This window comes from Protobothrops mucrosquamatus, unplaced genomic scaffold (assembly GCF_001527695.2).
Source record: "Protobothrops mucrosquamatus isolate PMUCROS unplaced genomic scaffold, P.Mucros_1.0 scaffold3590, whole genome shotgun sequence".
Classification (NCBI taxonomy): Eukaryota; Metazoa; Chordata; class Lepidosauria; order Squamata; family Viperidae; genus Protobothrops; species Protobothrops mucrosquamatus.
Window position 1 is genome coordinate 78,058 of NW_015389555.1, and position 23,674 is coordinate 101,731.

Here is a 23,674-nt window from a genome sequence, read left to right on the forward strand (position 1 = left end):
GAGGCAGGTTGTTCCACTGGCTAATTGTTCTCACTGTCAGGAAGTTTCTCCTTAGTTCCAGGTTGCTTCTCTCCTTGATGAGTTTCCATCCGTTGCTTCTTGTCCTGCCTTCAGGCACTTTGGAGAATAGCTTGACTCCCTCTTCTTTGGGGCAACCCCTGAGAATATTCCAAGCTACTCATGTTAGGGCATGTTTTTTTAACCAGGTTTTCTCTGTTAGCAATAGCCTGTTTAGTGACCGTTCAAAGTTAACAACGGCACTGAAAAAAGTCACTGATGACCGTTTTTTTCACAGTTACAACCGTCGCAGCATCCCCACGATCACGTGATCAAAATTCAGATGCTTGGCAACGGTTTCATATTTATGATGGTTGTAGCGTCCCGGGGTGTGTGTGTGTCACATGATCCCCTTTTGCGGCCTTCCGACCAGCCAAGTCAGATTCACTTAACAACCAGGTGATTCACTTAAAAATGGAGGCAAGGAAGGTCGTAAAATGGGACAAAACTCACAACAAATGTTTCACTCAACTACGGAAATGTTGGGTTCAACTGTGGTCGTAAGTGGAGGACGATCTGTACTTACTGCTACAGTTTGGAGTTTGAGTCAATTAGTTACGAGGGAGTGGACTGGGTTCTCCAAGATGTAATTGCAACTACTGTATTTCCCTGAATATAAGACCCAACCGGAAAATAAGCCCTAGAATGATTTTTTTCAAGACGCTCGTAATATAAGCCCCACCCCAAAGATAAGCCCCAGTTAAGACTATCAGCCAGACGGACGCATTTAGTACCGTATTTTCCCGAAAATAAAACCCAACTGGAAAATAAGCCCTAGAGTGATTTTTTTCAGGATGTTCATAATATAAGCCCCACCTCCAAAATAAGCCCCAGACGGACGCATTTAGTACCATATTTATAATAATAATAAAGTTGGGAGGGACCTTGGAAGTCATCTAGTCCAACCCCCTGCTCAGGCAGGAAACCCTATACCATTTCGGACAAATGGCTGTCCAGTCTCTTCTTAAAAACTTCCAGTGTTGGAGCATTCACCACTTCTGGAGGCAGGTTGTTCCACTGGTTAATTGTCCTCACTGTTAGGAAGTTTCTCCTCAGTTCCAGGTTGCTTCTCTGTTTGGTTAGTTTCCATCCGTTGCTTCTTGTCCTGCCTTCAGGCACTTTGGAGAATAGCTTGACTCCCTCTTCTTTGTGGCAGCCCCTGAGATATTGGAACACTGCTATCATGTCCCCCCTCGTCCTTCTCTTCCTTAAACTAGACATACCCAATTCCAGCAACCGTTCCTTCCATATTTTAGCCTCCAGTCCCCTAATCATCTTTGTTGCTCTTCTCTGTGCTCTTTCTAGAGTCTCAACATCTTTTTTACATCATGGTGACTGAAACGTCCCTGAATATAAGACCCAACTGGAAAATAAGCCCTTACGTGATTTTTTCAGGACGCTCGTAATATAAGCCCCACCCCCAAAATAAACCCCAGTTAAGATCGTCAGCCAGACGGACGCATTTAGTACCGTATTTCCCCGAAAATAAGACCTAACCGGAAAATAAGCCCTAATGTGTCTTTGGAGCAAAAATTAATATAAGACCCGGGGAAACATGGGTATCTGTGTGAGTTCCAGTTTGGCCGTAAAGCCAGTTGGGGAGCAAATCACCAGGTGACGATGAGTTCTAGTCCCGCCTTAGGCATGAAAGTTGGCTATGGGGGACTTTGGGCCAATCACTAGGTGATAATGAGTTCTAATCCTGCCTTAGGCAGGAAAGCCAGCTAGATGACTTTGGGCCAATCACCAGGAGACGGTGAGTTCTAGTCCCGCCTTAGGCATGAAAGCCAACTGGGTGACCTTGGGCCAGTTATTCCCTCTTAGTCCAATTTTCCTCACAGGTTTGTCGTTGTCGCGAAACTAGGAGGAGGGAGGAGTCTTAGGTATGGTCACCGCCTGGCGTTATTTATAAAAAAATAATAAAGGGCGGGATATAAAATAACGCGCCCAATGATCAATAAAGTAGCTTCGCGTAGCACTACGAGACGAGCAGTTCTCCATCACAGGAGATGGAGAATCCACCAATGGGTTAGCTCTGTCTTCCTGCTCATTAGACCAAGTCAGCCAAACTTGCCACGCCCGTCCTGGGCTAGGACACACCCAGTCTTGACTTGGTCTTCAGCTCAAACAGACGTGGCAATCTTGGCTCCCAGCAAGCAGGTAATATTGAGCTTACTTTGTTGGATTCTCCCCTTGCTCCATCTCCGTGCTGAGAAAAGGCGTTCAGATAAGACAACGCCCCTTTTCTCGTCTGTGGTAGCACAAGCTGTGGAACCATCAGTGTGTTGTGGTTTTTTTACACCGTGATTTGTGGTGCATGCCGGGTTTTATGCTTTTCCTCAGAGATGTTTAGAACTGTGCTTATGATCCCTGACCTATTCAGACAGCTGCAAATGAGAGCTCCGTGCTCCATGACCCGGAGAACATCTGGAGCCGTTGCTGGGACTGTCATTTCTGGGGGGGGGGAAATGTCCAGGAGCTGAGAGATTTTTTCTTATTGCTGAATCCCCCAGGCTTCCCGGCGAAGTAAAGTTCGATGGGCTGGCACCCGAACTCGTGGCAGATGGCGGTACTCGTGCTACGACGACAGCGAAGGTTCTGGGAACGAAGAAGACTCTGAGGAAGAGGAGGAGGAAGAGGAGGAGGAAGAGCCTGTGCCCGCGGAGGATGACGAACCGTGCAAGAAGTGTGGCCTTCCTAATCACCCAGAGCTAGTAGGTGGTTCTCTTTGAAAAGGATCAAATAAGGGGTGTGTGTGTAAAAAACAGATTTGCAGAACGCACCAGAGAAATATTGCTGTATTATTGTTGGGTCACCCATGTTTTGTTTTGTTTTTCTTCTTTCTTTCTTTCTTTCTTTCTTTCTTTCTTTCTTTCTTTCTTTCTTTCTTTCTTTCTTTCTTTCTTTCTTTCTTTCTTTCTTTCTTTCTTTCTTTCTTATAAAGTTTTATTTTTTTTAACAGAATTCAATAGTCACCTTTCAACAAAAACGCGTTGTCCGAGTATCTTATTCACTAATGCAAATTAAATCCCTAACCCCTAAATCTTTTCTCTAACCGTTGATAAAATAGGTCCCAAGTTTGAAAATAATTCCGTTTCTTCTTTTTCTTTCCACCTTAAAGTAAGTCTGTCCATTTCCGCACAGTCTTAATATTTTTTTAAAATTATTTCTTCTTCTGGTGGTAGTTCTTCGTTCTTCCAATATCGTGCAAATATAATTCTTGCCACATGTAAAATCAGGTATGTACTTTGCTTATCAAGTTTTTCTGGCATTATACCTAGTAAAAAAAATATCAGGTTTGTAGTCTATGTGTTTCTCTAACATTTTTTTCTAACCAAGTGTGGATTTTTGCCCAATATCTCCTTGCTTTAACACATGTCCACCACATATGATAATAAGTACCTGATTTGTGTTTACATTTCCAACATTTCTCTGACACATTTTCAAACATTTTTGCTAATCTTGTTGATGGCAAGTGCCATCTATAGTAGATTTTGTATAGGTTTTCTTCATATGAAACTGACATTGTCAACTTATAGTTCCTTTCCCACAGACTTTGCCACTTCTCTAAGTCTATAAAGTTGCTTTTTCTTGGCAACTTTTAAGACTTGAGGACTTCGACTCCCAGAATTCCTCAGCCAGCATCAGAATTAGTTGGAGCGTGCTGGATGGGGCAGAATCTTCTTTCCCTCTTGTTGAGATGGGTCATGAGAGAAATCAAATCAAATCAGATCAATCAATCAATCAATCAATCAATCAATCAATCAATTCCACAGCGGCCCATATTGTCCAGATGGCAGAAAGTAAAAATCAGCTGCATTTCTCTTTAGGGATCCAAAATACTTCAATTAATTCCCTATTTGAGCCTACAACGGCTCCTTTATCGTATAGGTCGTCCTTGACTTAACGATGATAATTGAGCCCAACATTTATGTTTCTAAGGGAGACCTTTGTTCAGTGAGCTTTGCCCTGTTTTAGGACCTTTGTTGTTAAGCGAATCACTGCAGTTATCAAGTTTGTAAGCGTTGTTATGCAAACCCATTGACCTTGCTTGTCAGAAGGTCGCAAACAGTCATCACACCACACCCGGGACACTGCAACCGTCATAAATGTGACTCAGTTGCCTCGCATTGGAATTTTGATCCCGTGCAACAGTAGTAGTAATAGTAATAGTAGTAGTAGTAGTAGTAGTAGTAGTAATAATAATAATAATAATAATAATAATAATAATAATAATAATAATAATAATAATAATAATAATAATAATAATAATAATAATAATAATGTTGGAAGGGACCTTGGAGGTCATCTAGTCCAGCCCCTTGCTCAGGCAGGAAACCCTATACTATTTCAGACAAATGGCCATCCAGTCTCTTCTTAAAAACTTCCAGTGTTGGAGCATTCACCGCTTCTGGAGGCAGGTTGTTCCACTGGTTAATTGTCCTCACTGTCAGGAAATTTCTCCTTAGTTCTAGGTTGCTTCTCTCCTTGATTAGTTTCCATCCGTTGCTTCCTGTCTTGCTTTCAGCTGCTTTGGAGAATAGCTTGACTCCCTCTTCTTTGGGGCAGCCCCTGAGATACTGGAAGACTGCTATCATGTCACCCCTGGTCCTTCTCTTCATTAGACTAGACATACCCAATTCCAGCAACCGTTCCTTATATGTTTTACCCTCCAGTCCCCTCATCATCTTTGTTGCTCTTCTCTGTACTCTTTCTAGAGTCTCAACATCTTTTTTACATCGTGGTGACCAAAACTGGATGCAGGATTCCAAGTGTGGCCTCACCCAGGCCTTGTAAAGTGGTATCAACACTTCACATGATCTTGATTCTATCCCTCTGTTAAGTTTGAAAAGCAGTCATAAGTCACTTTTTTCAGTGCCGTTGCAACTTTGAACAGACACTAAATCAACTGTTGTAAGTCTGAGGACTACCTGTACAAGATCGTATATTGCCTGTTGTTAGATCTTCTGTAGGCCACAGGGAATTAACAGAGTTGTAAACACACCTGGCTTGATTCAGCAATTTTTTTTCAGATTCCACAGTCATTCAGCCGATGAATTATTGAGGCCTTCAGCTGCTGCCTCTGATCAAGCTTAGGCGGTGGTTAAAAGAACTGAATTTTGTCTGTATTTCAATTGTCCCCTCTGCCCTTTCGTGAGCCAGCGTAACAGTTGGGTTCTATACAGTATCTTGCTTTTTGAAACATATGGAAGCAAGAGGCATCTTGGATTTAAAAAAAAAAAAATCCATATCAGGCTGACGGTTTGATTTGTTCCGCAGATTCTTTTATGCGATTCCTGTGACAGCGGCTACCACACGGCGTGTCTCCGGCCTCCGCTGATGATCATTCCAGATGGCGAGTGGTTCTGCCCGCCTTGTCAGCACGTGAGTTTTTTCTTTGGATTTGAATTTTCCCTTTCCCCCACTCCTTTCTCTTTAGCAGGGATCATTTTGATGAAAAAAGACTCTGCTGAATTCCATTTGGGAATGTTAATAAACTTGGACAGTGGTACCGGCGGTACTCATCGTTAATTGGTTCCGGGAAGTGCGATGAGTACCGAATAATTTTTCCCCGTAAAGAATAATGTAGTGAGTCACAAGGCGGCCGACAACGACAAGTTCTAGCTTCTGTGTTTGACTGCTAAACAAACCGGGACAAATGACGGCAGAAAATGACTTAGTGGGTCCATCATGTCTGCCCTTTTGAGTTTTTTGTTTTCATTTTAACACATTTATTTATTGTTCATTGCACTGTCAGCCAGATGTTTAGAATAGAACAGAGCAGAGCAGAACAATAGAATAGAACAGAACAAGAAGGAATAGGATAGAATAGGAATAGAGTAGAGTAGAACAGACTAGAACAGAACAGAACAGAACAACAGGAAGGAATAGGATAGGAGTAGAGTAGAATGGAATGGAATGGAACGGAACAGAATAACAGGAAGGGATAGGATAGAGTAGAGTAGAATAGAAATAGAGTAGAATAGAATAGAATTAGAATAGAACAGAACAACAGAACAGAACAGGAAGAAATAGGATAGGATAAGAATAGAGTAGAATAGAATAGAACAGAACAGAACAACAGGAAGGAATAGGATAGGAGTAGAGTAGAATGGAATGGAACAGAACGAAACGGAACAGAACAGAACAACAGAATAACAGGAAGGGATAGGACAGAGTAGAGTAGAGTAGAGTAGAATAGAATAGAATAGAATAGAATAGAATAGAATAGAATAGAATAGAATAGAATAATAACTTTGTCACTTTGAATGTACACTAATCGGCATACGTTAAAATGAAATTTTGTTGCATACAGCTCTCAAAGGGTCACCACCTCCAATACACAGTACATAAATATGACATAAATACATACATACATACATAATTATGCATATACCCACATATATTATATGACACAGAGAGACAACACAGTCTAGTTCGGATTATGTATACATGTGCATGGCGAGAAAAACGAATCTTATGCGTTTACCAGACGGACGGCATAGATCACCAATCTTTTCATGCTGGCAGCCCGGAGGAAAAGGGAGCAGCTGGGAAATTTGCACACAAGCGTATGCGTGCGGAAACGGGGCCGCGCGCACTTAACACAGGGCTAGCAGCCCTGTTTGCAAAGGCGTGCGGGGGCTAGCTGCCGCTGCTAGCCCCTGCGCGAATGCGCAAAGGGGCCGTGGAACCTGCATGTACACTAGCCGCCCTGTTTGTGCAGGCACGCAGGTGCTAGCCGCCGCTGCTAGCCCCGCACGCAGGCGCAAACGGCTCCGCGGGCGCTAGTGCGAGTGGGGGTGGTCAACTTGTCCCGCGGCCCGGTGGCCAGTAGGTGGGCCGCGGCCCATAGGTTGGGGACCCCTGGCATAGGGAACAAAGCTATTACATAATCACGTAGTCCTGCTAGAAATACTTTAGACTGGATTTGGCATTTTGGTCCGCCTCTTGAGTCTTACCCAAGGCCCTGGATAATTTTAATTTTTACTCTATAATTTCTGTCAGATGATGGACACGTGTCTCTCCGAAGCATGTTTAAACTCATTTTCTGGTGATTGACCTCGACTACCTTTGCTGGAAGTTGGTTTCAAGCTTCCACTACTCTTTCTGTGAAGTCATCCTTTCTCCCGTGACTTTCGAATTTCCTTCCTGTCAGTTTGAGGTTAGCCCCCTCCCCCCTCGTTCTTGATTTTTGCTTCATATACTGCCTTCTAGAACTTTCTGATGCCAAGGTCCCCGTTCTTTTTAATAGATCTGCCTCTTCCAGGCAGCGTAGGCTGGGCTTTTCCAGCATAACACCTTTGATATCTCAAGTACACAGTCAAGTCCTTGACTTAACTACCGTCACGAAGCCTTCCCATTGTGTTAACGACGATCGCGAAGCATCGTGCCACCATTTCGATTTTGCAGCCTTTTATTTATTTATTTATTTTTTTGCATTAAGTCATTAAGCAAATCACCCTGGTGGTTAAATGAATCCGCGATCATTCTGTTCGTTACGGGACAGTTTTGCTGAAAACCGGAGGGAAAACATCGTGGGTTGTTTTTTCCAGCCAAATTTTGCAAATAGCAATTCCATAACTGCAGGATGCTGCAAACAGCCATAAATGTGGGCCGGCAGCCAAGTTCTCAAAATGGAGTCATGTGACCATGGAGGACGCAGTTGGAATTTCGGAACTGGATCATAAGTACCTTTCACAGGTACTTACAATTTCAGGTTGTCACTAAGCAAATGGTTTAAATACAGGTAGTCGTTGACTTAACGGCCACAACTGAGCCCCAAATTTACGTTGTCAAGCGACACATTCAAGTGAGTTTTGCCCCGTTTTACGACCTTTTTTTGCCACTGCTGTTAAGTGAATCACTGCAGTTGTGAAGTTAGTAACAAGTCAGTAATATTTCTAAATGTATTTGTCCTTAATATATTCAGGTAAATTGGAAGCAGCTACTGATTCAAATAACGTTTTTCTCATGTCCTGGGGGCAAATTGCCTCTATATTAATCATGATTAATCTTGGATTCCTACCAGCCACAATTGGGTTTCACTTGATGCAAGTTCTTGGCGCCTTCTGAGCTTTCCTTTATATCTTAAAACATTATTTTAAGAATAGAATAGAGCTGGAAGGGACCTTGGAGGTCTTCTAGTCCAGCCCCCTTCTCAAGTAGGAGAATCTATGCCGTCTCGGACAGGTGAATGTTTAGTCTCTTCTTAAAGAGACTAGAGAGACTTAAACATTATACATTATACATATGATAAATTATTATTTTTTTATTACTGCTTGCCTAATCATCTGTTTCTCTGGAAGATACAGTGCTTTCGAGGTTGCGAAACTCGATCTAAAAATAAATTGAAAATTGCTGCACGCACGGGAGGCATTTCACAATGTAGACATTTTATTTAGACTTTCCAAAATTTCCCTGTGTTTAGTTTGGCCTTCAAATCAATCCTTTCCTCTTAATACAGGTAGTCCTCGATTTTTGACCACAATGGAATGCAGAATTTGTGTTGCTAGGCGAGACAGTTACTGAGTTTTTACCCCATTTTGCGACCTTTCTTGCCACCGTTGTTAAGCGAGTCACTGCAGTTGCTAAATTAGAAACACGGTTGTTAAGTGAATCTGGCTTCCCCTGTTGAATTTGCTTGTCAGAAGGTCGCAAAAGGGGATCACATGACCCCGGGGGACACTGCAACCGTCCTAAGTACATGTCAGTTGCCAAGCCTCTGAATTTTGTTCACGTGACCACGAGAATGCTGCAACAGTTGTAGCTGTGAAAAACAGTCCAAAGTCCCTTTTTCCAATGCCAGTGTAACTTCAAACGGTCACTAAATGAACGGGGACTAAATGAGGACTACCTGTATTGCTATTCGTAGCTGTTACGTCGAACAGTGTTTGGGAACCAGCCTGCTAAGAAACCTTTGACTACGCAAAGATATTTTTGAATTATTGCTAATGTAATAGCGTTATTTTGTTTTAACCCCACAGAAATTGCTCTGCGAGAAGTTGGAAGAACAGCTACAGGACCTGGATGTGGTCTTGAAAAAGAAAGAACGTGCAGAACGAAGGTATCACAATATTCATCGTATAATCCTAGTCAAATTGGTATAAATAGCTTGATTATACTAAAAAAAAAAAGGCATGTGTATATTAGAGAGGTGTGAAATTTTGTGGGTTCAAACCCCGGACAGCTTGGAGAAACTCCTGCTCCAAAGGACTCCAGAAGATTGCTTTTCCATCGGATCGTGCTAAATCTCTTCCTGTTTGTATTGTTTTTCCTCTCCAAGGAAGGAACGCCTTGTCTACGTGGGCATTAGCATCGAGAATATCATTCCTCCGCGGGTAAGTGAAACGTCTCTCTTGATTTCTTTTGAGTTAACGACCTACTGCTGAAAAGCATAAAAAATTCTAGCAGAATTGGCACCATTCAATATCATACACGAGGAACAATATACATAACACGTGCTAATACCGCAGGATCCAACAAACCACAATTACAGCAGGAAATAGAAGAGAGAGAACACATCAGCAGAGCTTTCCCTTTATACAAAGACTCTTAAAGAGACACAGACCCTGCTGAGTCATTCCCATCATTACATCTTACATTACATCTTACATTACATAAGCTGGTTGGCTGTTAAATTATTACCTTGACATGCTTGGCAACTGACTCCGATTTGTGATGGTTGCAGAGTCGTGTGTGTGTGTGTGTGTGTGTGTGTGTGTGTGTGTCACGTGATCCCCTTTGGCAAACTTCTGATTAGGAAAGTCAACGGGGAAGCCAGATTCAGTTAACAACCGTGTGACTAACTTTGCAACTGCAGTGAATCACTTAACCACTATGGCAAGGGAGGTCGTAAAATGAGGCACCATAACCGGCTGGCTTAGGCAGTGGAAATTTTAGGCTCCGTTGTGGTCGTAAGTCGAGGACTTGTTTCTTTGTATGTTTCTTTCCATTAACACAAGCAGGATTGAGGCTGAGCATAAATGGTTGACAAGTAGAAGAAAGTTGTTGGTGTTGGCCGCAACTGATGGTGTATTTCAGTGGTGGCGAACCTATGGCACGCGTGCCAGAGGCGGCACTCAGAGCCCTCTCTGGGCATACGCACCGTGCCCTGGAGATGGCAACCGTCCCTCGTCAACCAGCCGCCCGCTAACTCACCGAGGTCCCATGTGGCCGGATGCATCCCAGCACGGCTGGTTTCCCTCCCCCCCCCTCCCCGTCCCATCCCTCCTGGCCTCACATGCTCTCCTTTTCTGGGGCACGACCACTGCATTCCCTCCTCAGTTGTCGGCTAGCTGTCCAACTCAGAGGTGGCTTCTCTGAACTTCTGGCGGCGGGCTGCGGAGCCCCAGAGTGCGCTGGTTGAGGGACCAGCAGGCTGTGGCTGCTGACGGACACTGTCGGCCCCCATGCGCTCGCTGGCCTCTGTGTGCGGGGGCCGATGGTGTCAGGCAGCAGCTGTTCCGGCCTCACCTTGCCCTGTGACAATGGCACCCCCGCCCTACCTCGCCTCGCCTCACCTCACCCCGCAGGACGAGCCTCCTGCCCACCGCCCCACCTGCCAGAGACCCCCTGGATCTCCCCCAACCCTGCCTGGCCCCCACAGGCGTCCCTCCCCACGAGCAACACCGAGGTGACCACGCCCACCTTGGCCACACCCACCCAGTCTGCCACGCCCACCTGGCACCCGGCGATAAAGAAGTGGGTTTGGGGTTGTAGTTTTGGCACTGGGTCTCTAAAAGGTTCACCATCACTGGTGTATTTGAAAAGCCTTCGTCTTTTCAACAGGAGCCTGAAATTCCAGAGCCTGTACATGAAAAGAAGAAAGACACCAAAAAATCAAAGGCAAAACTGCTTGAAAGGAGGTCAACCAGGCAGCGGAAGTGTATCAGCTACAGGTAAATTACGAATACAGGAGCACATTTGAAGCTCAGGGTTGACCTGTGGGGTCCTTGGTGCTCTCTGAGCTGGGTGGTTTTCTTGCAGACGTTTCATGACCCAACTAGGAAACGTCGTCAGTGCTAGAAGGGAGTGGGGTTTGCAGGGAAAAGGAGGAAGGGGGGGAAGGAGGACAACTGTGGGGTCCTTGGTGCTCTCTGAGCTTGGTTGCTTTCTTGAAGACATTTCATACCCAACTAGGAAACGTCATCAGTGCTAGAAGGGAGTGGGGTTTGCAGGGGGGGAGAGGAGGAGGAGAACAGTGGGGTCCTTGGTGCTCTCTGATCTGAGTTCTAGTCCTCCCTTAGGCATGAAAGCCCACTGGGTGACTTTGGGTCAGTTGCACATTCTCTATCTCTGTGTATGTGTGTCCATTCTCTCTCTCTCTCTCTCTCTCTCTCTCTCTCTCTCTCTCTCTCTGTCTTTGTTTCTTTCTGTTTTTTTTCTCTGTCTCTGACTTTTACTCTCTTCCTCTGACTCTTTTTGACTGTCTTTCTCTCTGTGTGTGTCTTTCTCTGACTCTTCTTCTCTCTCTCTCTCTCTCTTTCCTCTGTCTCTCTCTCTCTCTCCCTTCCTCTCTCTCTCTCNGATTAGTTTGTGAGCCAGTACGTTCTTGGTCAGTCAATGGCTACGCTCGCGTCAAGACTGGAAAATGGAACCAGGACGGGGCGTGACAACTTTGGCTGACTTGATCTGATTGGGCAGGAATACAGTCTCCACCCATTCTGTGGATCCTCCATCTCCGTGCTGAGAAAAGGCGTTCAGGTAAGACAACGCCCCTTCTAACCCACCTCACAGAGCTGTTGAGGGGAAAACAGGGCAGGTGTGTTTTGCACATCATCTTGGGTTGCACAAAATACAGATGGGATAGAAATCACACAAGTAAATACGACTTATATCCTGTTTTCGTGGAGAGGATCCTGTGGGGCCGCTAATCCAAATTGCTAACAGGGCCGAGACCCCCCCAGTTGTCAACATCCTCCTGAATTTTCCTATTTCTGCAGGTTTGATGAATTTGACGAGGCCATCGACGAAGCCATAGAAGACGACATCAAGGAGGCTGATGGAGGAGGTGAGGTTTTTTTTTTGAGGGAGGGGGGGGATTTGGATAGAGAAAGGTGTGGATGACTTGAGCAGCGGATGGTTATTCTGAATTTTGGCACGGCAGGTGACCGAATTTAGTTTGAGGGTTTTAGATGCTGAGCTGTTTCACTTCCGGGGCAGGAGAATTGCGTATTTGCTAAATGCAATAATAATAGAATTTGGCTTTTGCCCTCTTCCTACTAAGCCAGGGGTAGGCAACCTTGGCTCTTTTATGACTGGTGGACTTCAACTCCCAGAATTCCTGAGCCAGCCATACTGAGGGGAAAGAGAGAGGTTTCCAAGCTGAGCCATGCTGGCTCAGGAATTCTGGGAGTTGAAGTCCACAAGTCATGAAGGGGCCAAAGTTCCCCCATGCTGGCTCAGGAATTCTGGGAGTTGAAGTCCACGAGTCATGAAGGGGCCATAGTTCCCCCATGCTGGCTCAGGAATTCTGGGAGTTGAAGTCAACAACAACAATAACAACAACAACAATAATAAAGTTGGAAGGGACCAATCATGAAGGGGCCAACGTTTCCCCCATGCTGGCTGAGGAATTCTGGAGTTGAAGTCTACAAGTCATGAAGGGACCATAGTTCCCCCATGCTGGCTCAGGAATTCTGGGAGTTGAAGTCCACGAGTCATAAAAGAGCCAAGGTTGCCTACCCCTGGCATAGGCTATATAAGAAGGCCTACAGCAGCTCATTGTTGCCATAAGCAACGGATGGAAACTAAGCTAGGAGAGAAGCAACCTAGAACTAAGGAAGAATTTCCTGACAGTGAGAACAATTAATCAGTGGAACAACCTGCCTCCAGAAGTTGTGGGTGCTCCAACACTGGAAGTTTTTAAGAAGAGACTGGACAGCCATTTGTCTGAAATGGTATAGGGTCTCTGGCTTGAGCAGGGGGTTGGACTAGAAGACCTCCAAGGTCCCTTCCAACTCTGTTACTCTGTTCTATTCGATCCTCTTGGAAACCCCCCCCCAAAAAAAAATATAGGTGTCGGAAGAGGGAAGGACATGTCTAACATCACGGGGCATCGAGGCAAGGATATCTCCACCATCCTGGAGGAAGAAAGGAAGGAGAGCAAACGGCCCCCCAGAGCTGCTGCCCTCCGACGCAAGAAACGGCGGCGACTGAACGACCTGGACAGCGACAGCAACCTGGATGAAGAAGAGAGTGAAGATGAATTCAGAATCAGTGAAGGGTGAGGCATTTTATAATCTCTCGAACTGCTGTCAGTCGGCAAAATTAGCCTGAAGTACTGCATTCTAACCTCTGCAACACCATGTCTCCTTCCTTCCTTCCATGCATCCATCCTTATCTCTCCCTTCCTTCCTTTCTTCCTTCCATCCATCCTTATCTCTCCCTTCCTTCCTTTCCTTCCTTCCTTCCTTCTCCTTCCTTCCTTCTTTCCTTCCATCCATCCTTATCTCTTCCTTCCTTCCCTCTCCTTCCTTCTTCCTTCTTTCTTCCCTCCTTTCTTTCCTTCCTTCCTTCCTCTTCCATCCATCCATCCTTATCTCTCCCTTCCTTCCTTCCTTCCTTCCTTCCTTCCTTCCTTCCTTCCTTCCTTCCTTCCTTCCTTCCTTCCTTCTCTCTCCCTTCCTTCCTTCCTGCCTTCTCCTTCCTTCCTTCTTCCATCCATCCTTATCTCTTCCTTCCTTCCTTCCCTCTTCTTCCTTCTTCCTTCCTTCTTCCTTCCTTTCTTTCTTTCCTTCCTTCCTTCCATCCATCCTTATCTCTCCCTCCCTTCCTTCCTTCCATCCATCCTTATCTCTCCCTTCCTTTCTTTCCTTCCTTCCTTCTTTCCTTCCATCCATCTTTATCTCTTCCTTCCTTCCTTTCCTCTCCTTCCTTCTTTCTTCCTTCCCTCCCTCCTTTCTTTCCTTCCTTTCTTCCTTCCTTCTCTTTCCTTCCTTCTTTCCTTCTCCTTCCTTCTTTCTTTCCTTCCGTCCATCCTTATCTCTTCCTTCCTTTCTTCCTTCTCCCTTCTTTCCCTTCTTTCTTCCCTCCCTCCCTCCCTCCCTCCTTCCTTCCTTCCTTCCTTCCTTCCAACAATAAAGGTTTTATCTTATCGTATCCTTAACCAGCTAAATATATTTTCGGTCCAAATTCCTTCATTTTAAATACCCTCCCCATTGATCTCTGTCCCTACAGATCTCAGGATGAGTTTGTGGTATCGGATGACAACCCGGACGAAAGTGAAGAGGATCAGCCGTCAAATGACGACAGTGACGTGGAGTTCTCCAAGCGTCGGCCGAGACGGTACCACCCTAGGCCCATGAGGCAAAGCCGGCGTCTACAGAGAAAAACAATCAAGAAGAGGTACTCGGAAGATGATGAAGAGGAAGACTCCGAGGATAACTTAAGTGGCAACTCTGGTAAGTCTTGGTAACTAGACAGCTGTCCAAATATTGATCAATATCTGTTTTCCCAGAGGATCAACCATCTTCTTACACTTGAGGAGAAAGATAGGATTATTTTGGTTTTCTCTAGCGCATGGGTCTCCAACCTTGGCAACTTTAAGACCTGTGGACTTCAACTCCCAGAATTCCCCAGCCAGCCATGGCTGGCTGGGGAATTCTGGGAATTGAAGTCCACACACCATAAAATTGCCAAGGTTGGACACATGGCTGAGATCCATCAGATAGGTTCCATTTCAGCTGATCTCTGCAGCTCATGATTGATACCGTGTATGATTTAGTTTGGATGGCCATTTTAAAATTATCTTTTGTTCCTGATGCTGCATATAAGCCCCCTGGAGTTTTGAACGCTGAGCCATAGAGAAACATTCCTCAATAAATAAGATAAGATAATCTTTATTGTCATTTTTTTTTACTGTGGGCACAATGGCACACATAAAAAATGAAATTTAGGACTTCCGGTTTGCTGCGCGGCCACTATGGACGTGCGGAAGACGATTCTCGCCTTCCCCATCCAATTTTGCATCGCTAGGGGACCCTGAAAAGGGTTGAAAGTCGCCCCGTAGAGGTGACCAGCACGGAGGGGCTCTCGCTGGATCGCGGGAGAGCGGCAACTCTCCCGTTTGAGCCGGAGACTCCCTCCAAACCGGCGGACAAAAGGACCGGCCATAGAAATATGGCTCGTCCCTAGGCTGCTAACAGCCGAAGTCGCATTTACTATCTGGCAACTCTAAAGCAGCGGGAAGAGACTGGATGAGATCTACCTCTCTTACATCCTAATTACTTACCTGCATAAGCTGCTAAAGTACTTTCCCCCCTGTGGTGAGGGAAGGGGGATTTTAGCCCTCCCTCCAGAAACAGCGGCGATCAACCACCCAGGGGAGTTTAAAACGTTGGAAAAATACTGGGATCCTAATTGGAACTCTATTTCCTAAAATTGGTGGATTATAAAATTTGTAACTTTCTACTATTTTTTTTCTCTGATTTTTACTCTAATTATTATTGAAGATTTGGATTTTTTCCCCCTTAAAATAGAAGAAAAAAAACTGAAAAGATCCAGCTAACTCTGGGATGACATCTGGTGCCTAAATTTGAGACTGTAACCTGCTATTCTTTAAGAGAGACTTGTTGACAGCTTTGAAAATAGATAAGATATAAGCAACCTTGAAGCACCAGCTGCAAGGAACTCAGCTCAGCTCCTCACTTGGTGGACTTTCTGACTGTAAGTTTTTTTTAGTTTAATATACTGCAATGGAAGAAGAACAGGAATGGATTTCTCCTACAGAGGAAGAACAGGAACAAACTCTTTGTATGTTAAAAGCAATTATCCAAACTCTCCGTATAAGCCTGGATATGCAAACTCAAACTATGACTTCAACCAAAGAATCATCTATACAGAATTCTACAGAGAAAGTGAAACAACCAAATGCTATGACAGAAGACTTAGATACTCAACAAATACAGATAATGGAAAACACAAAAAAGAAACTGATAATAGAGAAGAAGGAAAGGACTTTTCTTATAAATCAGAAGGAATTTGAAGATCAAAAAGAAAAACAGATGAAAGAGAAGATAAATACTTCGGGACAACTGCATCGAGCTGGAAAAACAAAGAGATGACCTGCTAAATCAGCTAGTCCCCTTAAGAAAACATCAACTGAATGCTTTTGTCAACATCAAACAATAGCCACAACAATACAAGGAGATCTTTTTGATGATTTAAAAGCAAAGATACGAAAGATGACTTGGCAAAGAAAAAAAGCTAGAATAAGACTGAAAAGGATTGGGGTTTTGATTTACACATGAGATGTAAAATAGAATATATCCAAATGGATAGAATGTATTCTGAACATAAGATATTGTAACGATTTGAGATAAAGAAAATTTTGGTTATATAAAATCTACAAGTATAAATATTGAAATAAGAATATTATATTGTTTTATTAGTTTGCTAAGATAGATGGTAGAATTTATATATAAGGTGTGTATTTTAAATATTAGATTATATGAGGAATTGTGATAAAGGAATTGTGCTTAATTAAAAATTTGGGGAAAAATATTTTTAATGTTTAATAAATTAAAATATTAAGAGAAAAATAATTATCAGGTCACTGATTGGCTAAAAGTTTGAATGTTTAAAAATAACTAAGATTTGAATTTAAGATATTGTTATGAGTTGAGACAAAAGTTAAGTAAAACTTAGAAGTATAAGCACTAATAATTAAATTTGTATATTGGTTTGTGGTACAAATACTGACGGGGTTTTTTTTCGTTGTTTTTTTTTTTGTTTTTTTTTGGGGAAGGAAGGAAGGAAGGATATAGAAAAAAAAATTATTAGCCCCAAATATGAGATAGGAGACTTAAAAATTGGGGTCATTTAAAATTTGGAAATGATAAAGATTAAACGTTAAATTTAAATATTAATGGGAAGTTAAAGTTAAGAAAAACTTACTAGGTTATGGATTGTCTAAAAGATGGAATGTCAAATGAATTAAGATATGTATAGACTGAAGATTATTGATGAATGCTAGAAAGATATTTTTTGTTTGATTGATAGAATAAGAACTGTGTTGGTCCGAATATGAGACAGTAGATATTATGGGGGAAAGAGAGGGAATTAGTTGTTGTAATACTTTGAGATTTGTACTGATGATGTTCAAATGTAATGGAATTACTGTGCCCAGCCGCCACGCTACTTTTCAAATATGTAAATGTAATATTGGAAAATTAATAAAAAAAACTTGGGGGGAAAACAAAAAACAAAAATGAAATTTAGTTGCCCTCTCTCAAAGTGAAACACATACATGACACACACACCTAAACATACTATATACAACATATGTATAGACCCCCACCGCTACATGTACATAACAAATAAATATTAAACACTGTCCATCTTGAAAATATAACGGAAGGAGGAAGCTTGAGAATTCACAAGGTTAATGCTGTATGGAATGAAACTATGGCTGAATCTGGCTGTTCAAATCAAAATAAATGGGTAATAGTTTTATTAGCTCCATTCAGGTGTAATGAAAATAGGCAATCCTGATATAGCGATAGCATTTAGACTTCTGTACTGCCCCAAAGAGGTTTGCAGCACACTCTGGGCTGTTTACAATGTAGAAACATTATTTGCATATTGTTCCCAACAATCTGGGTCCTCATTTTACCGACCTCGGAAGGATGGAAGGCTGAGTCAACCTTGAGCCGGTCAGGATCGAACTCCTGACTGGGGGCAGCGAGTTAGCCTGCAATACTGCCTTCTAACCTCTGTGCCACCAGGACTCCTGGTGAGAAAATTCTTTGCCAATCCTAATATATAAATCTGTTCAGGTGGTCCTTGTTTAAGGACCACTCCTTTAGCAACTGTTCCAAAGTTGCAACAGTACTAAGTGGTAATTATGAATGGTCCTTGTAGTTCTTGCTGTTATAGCGCCCCCCCCCCCCCAAATCAGACAGTTGCAATTTCTGGTGTTCCCTGGTAGCTTTAAACCTGGGGGTCTCCAAACTTGGCCCTTTTATGACTTGTGGACTTCAACTCCCAGAATTCCTCAGCCAGGCACGCTGGCTGAGGAATTCTTGGAGTTGAAGTCCACACCTCTTAAAATGGCCGAGGCTGAGAAACACCAGTTTAGCTCTTTCTGAGTTAGCATTATTTCCCCCTCACATTATGTCAGGGGTCTTCAAACTTGGCCCTTTTATGACTTGTGGACTTCAACTCTCAGAATTCCTCAGCCAGGCATGCTGGCTGAGGAATTCTGGGAGTTGAAGTCCACATCTCTTAAAATGGCCGAGGCTGAGAAACACCAGTTTAGCTCTTTCTGAGTTAGCATTATTTCCCCCTCACATTATGTCAGGGGTCTTCAAACTTGGCCCTTTTATGACTTGTGAGACTTCAACTCCCAGAATTCCTCAGCCAGGCACTCTGGCTGAGGAATTCTGGGAGTTGAAGTCCACAAGTCATCAAAGGGCCAAGTTTGAAGACCCCTGGTTTACACAAACAAATCCAGTGGGGAAGCCAGCAGGAAGTTGGAGGCCACAATTCTATGAGGTCCTCACTTTATGACTGATCGTTTAGCAAGGGGAATTCCGATCCCAATTACCGTCGTTATCTGTATTTTTGAACACTTACCATAAAGATTTCTGGTCTCTTCTGCTCAGTATCCCGCAGCACCCGGTTCCCCCAAAGATGGATGACCTTGTTATCATTTAATGGTGTAGTTTAATAATTGAAATAACAACTGGAGGAATAACGTTAATAATTCATACTTCCTTATTTGTGTTTGTCATTCTTATCGCCAAAAAGTCACAATCGTATAAATATAGTAACATGTATACGATAGGTACATTATATATATATATATATATATAAGGCAGTTTCTTTCTTATCTCCTGGCTCGCTGCCTCACGCAGAAACAGATGCTTCTTCCGAATACAGTGACGACGATTATTTGGAAACAAGACGAAGGTCTCGGCGGAATCAGAAGAGGCAAGTCAACTACAAGGAAGATTCGGAAAGTGAAGGATCTCAGAAAAGCTTCCGATACGGGAAAGAAATGAGAAGAATACATAAGCGCAGGCTTTCCAGTTCAGACAGCGAAGGTATGGTGTGATGATAATAATAATAATAATAATAATAATAATAATAATAATAATAATAATAATAATAATAATAATAATAATAATAATAATAATAATAATAATAATAATAATAATAATAATAAAAAAGTTGGAAGGGACCTTGGAGGTCATCTAGCCCAACCCCCTGCTCAGGCAGGAAACCCTATACCGTTTCAGACAAATGGCTGTCCAGTCTCTTATTTGTTTCCTATTACCAGTTCAAAATTTAAATCCCACCACAGTCACGAAAGACTTTTGTTCACATCACAGAATACAGGTTGGCAGGGATGAGCACCACCAAGCCTTAGCCTTGCTAATTACTAAGATAATTAACCCATTTTTCTCGTGTGAAATTCGTACTGATTGATGACATTGAAGGAAATTATAGACATTTTCTTCAGGAGCCCAAAGTGTTCGTCCCTTTTCTTGTTTTAATCATCGTAAGAACCCTGCAGGGTCACTTAGATTGAGAAATAGTGACCAGCCCAAGGTCACTCGGTTAGTTTCATAACCATACAGGCGGTTCTCGACTTACAACCATTTGTTTAGTGACCGTTCGAACATACAACAGCACGAAAAAAGTGACTTGTGACCGGCTGTCAAACTTAACGGCTGTGGCAACATGGTCACGTGATCAGAATTTGCCCGCTTGGCATCTGGCTCGTATGTACGACGGTCGCAGTGTCCCCGGGGGTCACGCGATCCCCTTTTGCGACCATCTACCTAGCAAAATCAATGGAGAAAGCCAGATTCACTTAACATCTGTGATACTAACTTAACAACGGCTGTGGCCCACTTAACCGCTGTGGCAAGGACGCTCGTAAAATGAGACAAACTCACTTCATCACTGTCTTGCTTAGTGACAGGAATTGTGGTCGTAAGTCGAGGACTCCTTGTAGTTCCTCCCCCTCCCCCCCCGGAAACCCGTGAGATTTCGCTAAACCCTCTTAAGTCTGATCCTTCTTGCAGAGAGCTACCTGTCTAAGCATTCTGAGGACGACCAGCCCGCCAGGTTGTCCCGAAGGTCGGTCCGGAAGCGGAGCCACGTCACCGACGAGTACTCGGAAGGCGAGGACGACCCCGAGGACGAAGGCCGGCCCGTTCGCAAGCGGGTGAACCGCATCGAAACGGACGAGGAGGACAACGGCCCCGACGCCGACGCCAGCAAGCCGGCGCCGGCCGAGAAGCCCTCCGCCTCTCCCGCGCAGCCAGACACCGCCAAGAAACCCTGCTACCGGATAGAAAGCGAAGAGGAGGATGACTTTGACAATGTGGGGAAGGTGGAAAGCCCGTTGGACTACAGCCTGGTGGATTTGCCCTCCACCAACGGACAGAGCCCGGGCAAAGCTATCGAGAACTTGATCGGTAAGCCCGCCGAGAAGGCCCCCTTGACCAAGGACAGCACAGCCAATGCCAGCTTGGCACCCAACGGGACGGGGGGCGGCCTGGAGGCCGGCGGACCCGAGGAGGACGAAGACGAACTCTTGCGAGTGACTGACCTTGTGGATTACGTCTGTAACAGTGAACAGTTATAAAACTCCCGTTTTTTGTGCTAATTTATTCCATGGTAGCTCATACCAGCGGGCCAGTTATTAAAAGGTGTTTTATTTTTCCTAGGAAACTCCACTACAGTATCACTTTTTAGCAGTCAAAAATTTCACCAGCCCTGCAGTTTTGGGGGTACCTCTTTTTTCCCCCTTTTTTTTTTTAATCCTTTCCTCGCCTCCTCTCCTCCCTAACTCCAGCGACCAGTTTTCCTTCCCTTTTGTTTTTGTTTTTCTACAACTATTTTTCTTTGGAAGAGATTGACCCTTTGCTTTCCTCACCACAACCACCTCCTCTTCCTCCTCCTCCTCCTCCTCCTCCTCCAGTTTCATAATCCTGGCCAAAAAAACAAAACAATCGTCCAGACGCAGAGCTTGTAGTAAAAAAAAAAAAAAAAAAAGGAGAGAATTGTATATTTTTGACTCTATATTTCCTGAGGGGCGCATAAAGTTGTTAGGAAAAATGGGATGGTTGTATGTTAACAAAAGCATTCCAATTTGGCCCGGGGCCCAAAATCTTAAAAACTTTTGGAGTTTGGGGGTGGGGGGGGCCAGGAGGGAGAAAAAAAAAAAAAGCAGGGCGCTGAGACAGAAGCACTCCGCGCTGCAACTTTTTTCCATAGGAGATATATATTCTATTTCAACGTTCACAACTTAGGCGACCATTTAACATGCAATTTTAAAGGGATGAAGAAAAACGAATGATCTTTTAACTGTTGCATTTTTGTGAACTTGTAGGCTAACTTAACCTTAGTTGATTTTAGTAAATTGCCTTCCTGGATTAAAAAAAGAAAGAAAGAAAAAAAAAGAAAAAGCAACTGTTGACAAGATCCTGAAATAATTATTAGCACAGTGGACAGATTTGGAGAAAAATTTTCACGCAAAACAAAACAAAAAAAAACAAGACATTTTTCTTGGCATCGTCTTTTAATTCATGGTCTCCCCTTTTCTTCCCCCCAATAAACATATTTTAAAAAGTGTTTCATACAGTAAACAGTGTAAACTCTCATGAACTTTCTGGAGTTTGAAACCGCAGGGATGGGGATGGCGCGAGGCTGCTTTTTGTGAATTTTCTCCTCAGCTGGGTAATCCCAACGTACAATAAAATCACGGAGAGATTCATAGCCCAGACTTGGCGACCATTTTCAGCCGTGGCAAAAGAAACGCGCTGCTGCTTTTAAAACCCTCACGGCCATCTCGATATCTACTTCAAATTGAAGTACGGAAATAGAGCAGGGTGTAACTGTTTGGGGGGGGTTTTTTGTTTTTCGTGGGAGATTTCTTTTTTCCTGTTTAGAAAGCGTGTATTTGTGTGCCTGTCGTAGTTTTACTTCTCTGGATGATCTAGCACAAGGGTAGGCAACCTTGGCTCTTTTATGACTCGTGGACTTCAACTCCCAGAATCCCTGAGCCAGCATGGGCGAACTATGCCCCCTTCATGACTTGTGGACTTCAACTCCCAGAATTCCTGAGCCAGCGTGGGGGAACTGTGGCCCCTTCGTGACTCGTGGACTTCAACTCCCAGAATTCCTGAGCCAGCGTGGGGGAACTGTGGCCCCTTCGTGACTCGTGGACTTCAACTCCCAGAATTCCTGAGCCAGCGTGGGGGAACTGTGGCCCCTTCGTGACTCGNTTTTTTTTTAATTCAGACTTTTCTGGGAAGTAGTGTTAAGTTTTCAGGTATCCCTGTATTGGGATACGATGGCTAACACACAGTGTTAAGTATGGAGATCAATCAGAATAGAGCTGGAAGAGACCTTGGAGGTCTTCTAGTCCAACCCCCTGGTCAGGCAGGAAACCCTATACCATTTCAGACAAATGGCTGTCCAGTCTCTTCTTAAAAACCTCCAGTGTTGGAGCATTCACCGCTTCTGGAGGCAGGTAGTTCCACTGGTTAATTGTTCTCCCTGTCAGGAAATTTTTCCTTATTTCTAGGTTGCTTCTCTCCTTGATTATTTTCCATCCATTGCTTCTCGTCCGGCCTTCGGGTGCTTTGGAAAATAAGTTGACCAGAAGAATTTGCCTGTCAGTTAATAGACATTCAAACAATTGCAATCTTGTCTCCCACTTCCCTAGAGGAGCTGTTGTGTTTCCTTTCTTGTTTTGCGTGGAGCAGCGTGTGGGCTGCTGAAAAAAAAACACACAATTAAATGTGGACATTCAAGTCGTCATCTCCCTTTCTCCGTGCTAACTTAAGGGTCTTATGTGGATGCTAGTTTCATTACTTGGCATTGAGATGGAAGTGGGAATTCTCCTTCCCTCTCCTGCTCTGTTGTAATAACACCATGTTGCATTTTAGAGATGTTGGCTTGCTGCTAATTGCTTTTTATTGCTTTGAAACACGGCACCTGGCCTCAGGAAATACCTCATCAAAAATACCCAGGTCCCTTCATCTTCCTCGTCTTGAAGTCTTGACTCTCTCCTCTTCGAACTTCATAACGTAATATTCCAGCAAACATTCCAGCTTTTGACCTTCCTCTTTTAAAATCCTAACATTCTCCTTTTTAAAAAAAAAAAAAAAAAAAAGGCTTTTCTGAACAGCCATTTCTGTAGTCAACAGAAGCAAATGACTTGGGCCGCATGAGGTAATTCGGGTCTATTCTAACGGCATCCACAGAAATGAGTAACTCACTTTTGGGGGGGGGGTTTAATGTTAATTTTTTCTTTCGTGTGGGTGATGCTCAAAGGCAGGGTTGTTGGTTTTTTTTAATCTCGCTTTCACTTCTCATGAAAGCGAGCCGGTGTTTTAACTTCACCACCGCCAGAGCTGCGTTTTTATATTTTTAGAGGACAATATATGCAAGCAGAATTACAAATGGTGGGAAATATTTGTAGCTCGGATGCTTTGGGGGTGGCGGTTTGTTCTCCGAGCTTCTTGTTTAGATTCCGAAACTTTTGTCACCAAATTCGGTAATGGCATCAGCGAAACTTCGGTCGAAACGTCTTCCTTCAGTTCTCTTCTGCTTTTATAAGGTCGTACGTGGTCAGTTGATTACTCTCCCGTGG

The 23,674-nt window shown here is 43.7% G+C and overlaps 1 protein-coding gene across 1 annotated transcript in view; it reads left to right on the top strand.

Moving 5' to 3' along the window:
* Positions 1-20,799, top strand: part of RSF1 (remodeling and spacing factor 1) — a 40,371-nt gene extending 19,572 nt beyond the window's left edge. Inside the window, exons 6-15 of the mRNA XM_015827284.1 lie at positions 2,571-2,771; positions 5,338-5,442; positions 9,045-9,124; positions 9,344-9,398; positions 10,849-10,958; positions 12,003-12,070; positions 13,078-13,285; positions 14,239-14,462; positions 18,918-19,106; positions 20,094-20,799. Of these exons, the coding sequence (XP_015682770.1) occupies positions 2,571-2,771; positions 5,338-5,442; positions 9,045-9,124; positions 9,344-9,398; positions 10,849-10,958; positions 12,003-12,070; positions 13,078-13,285; positions 14,239-14,462; positions 18,918-19,106; positions 20,094-20,659 (1,806 nt within the window). The 3' untranslated portion in view covers positions 20,660-20,799. The remainder of the gene's footprint in view (positions 1-2,570; positions 2,772-5,337; positions 5,443-9,044; positions 9,125-9,343; positions 9,399-10,848; positions 10,959-12,002; positions 12,071-13,077; positions 13,286-14,238; positions 14,463-18,917; positions 19,107-20,093) is intronic.
* The last annotated feature ends 2,875 nt before the right edge of the window (positions 20,800-23,674 follow it).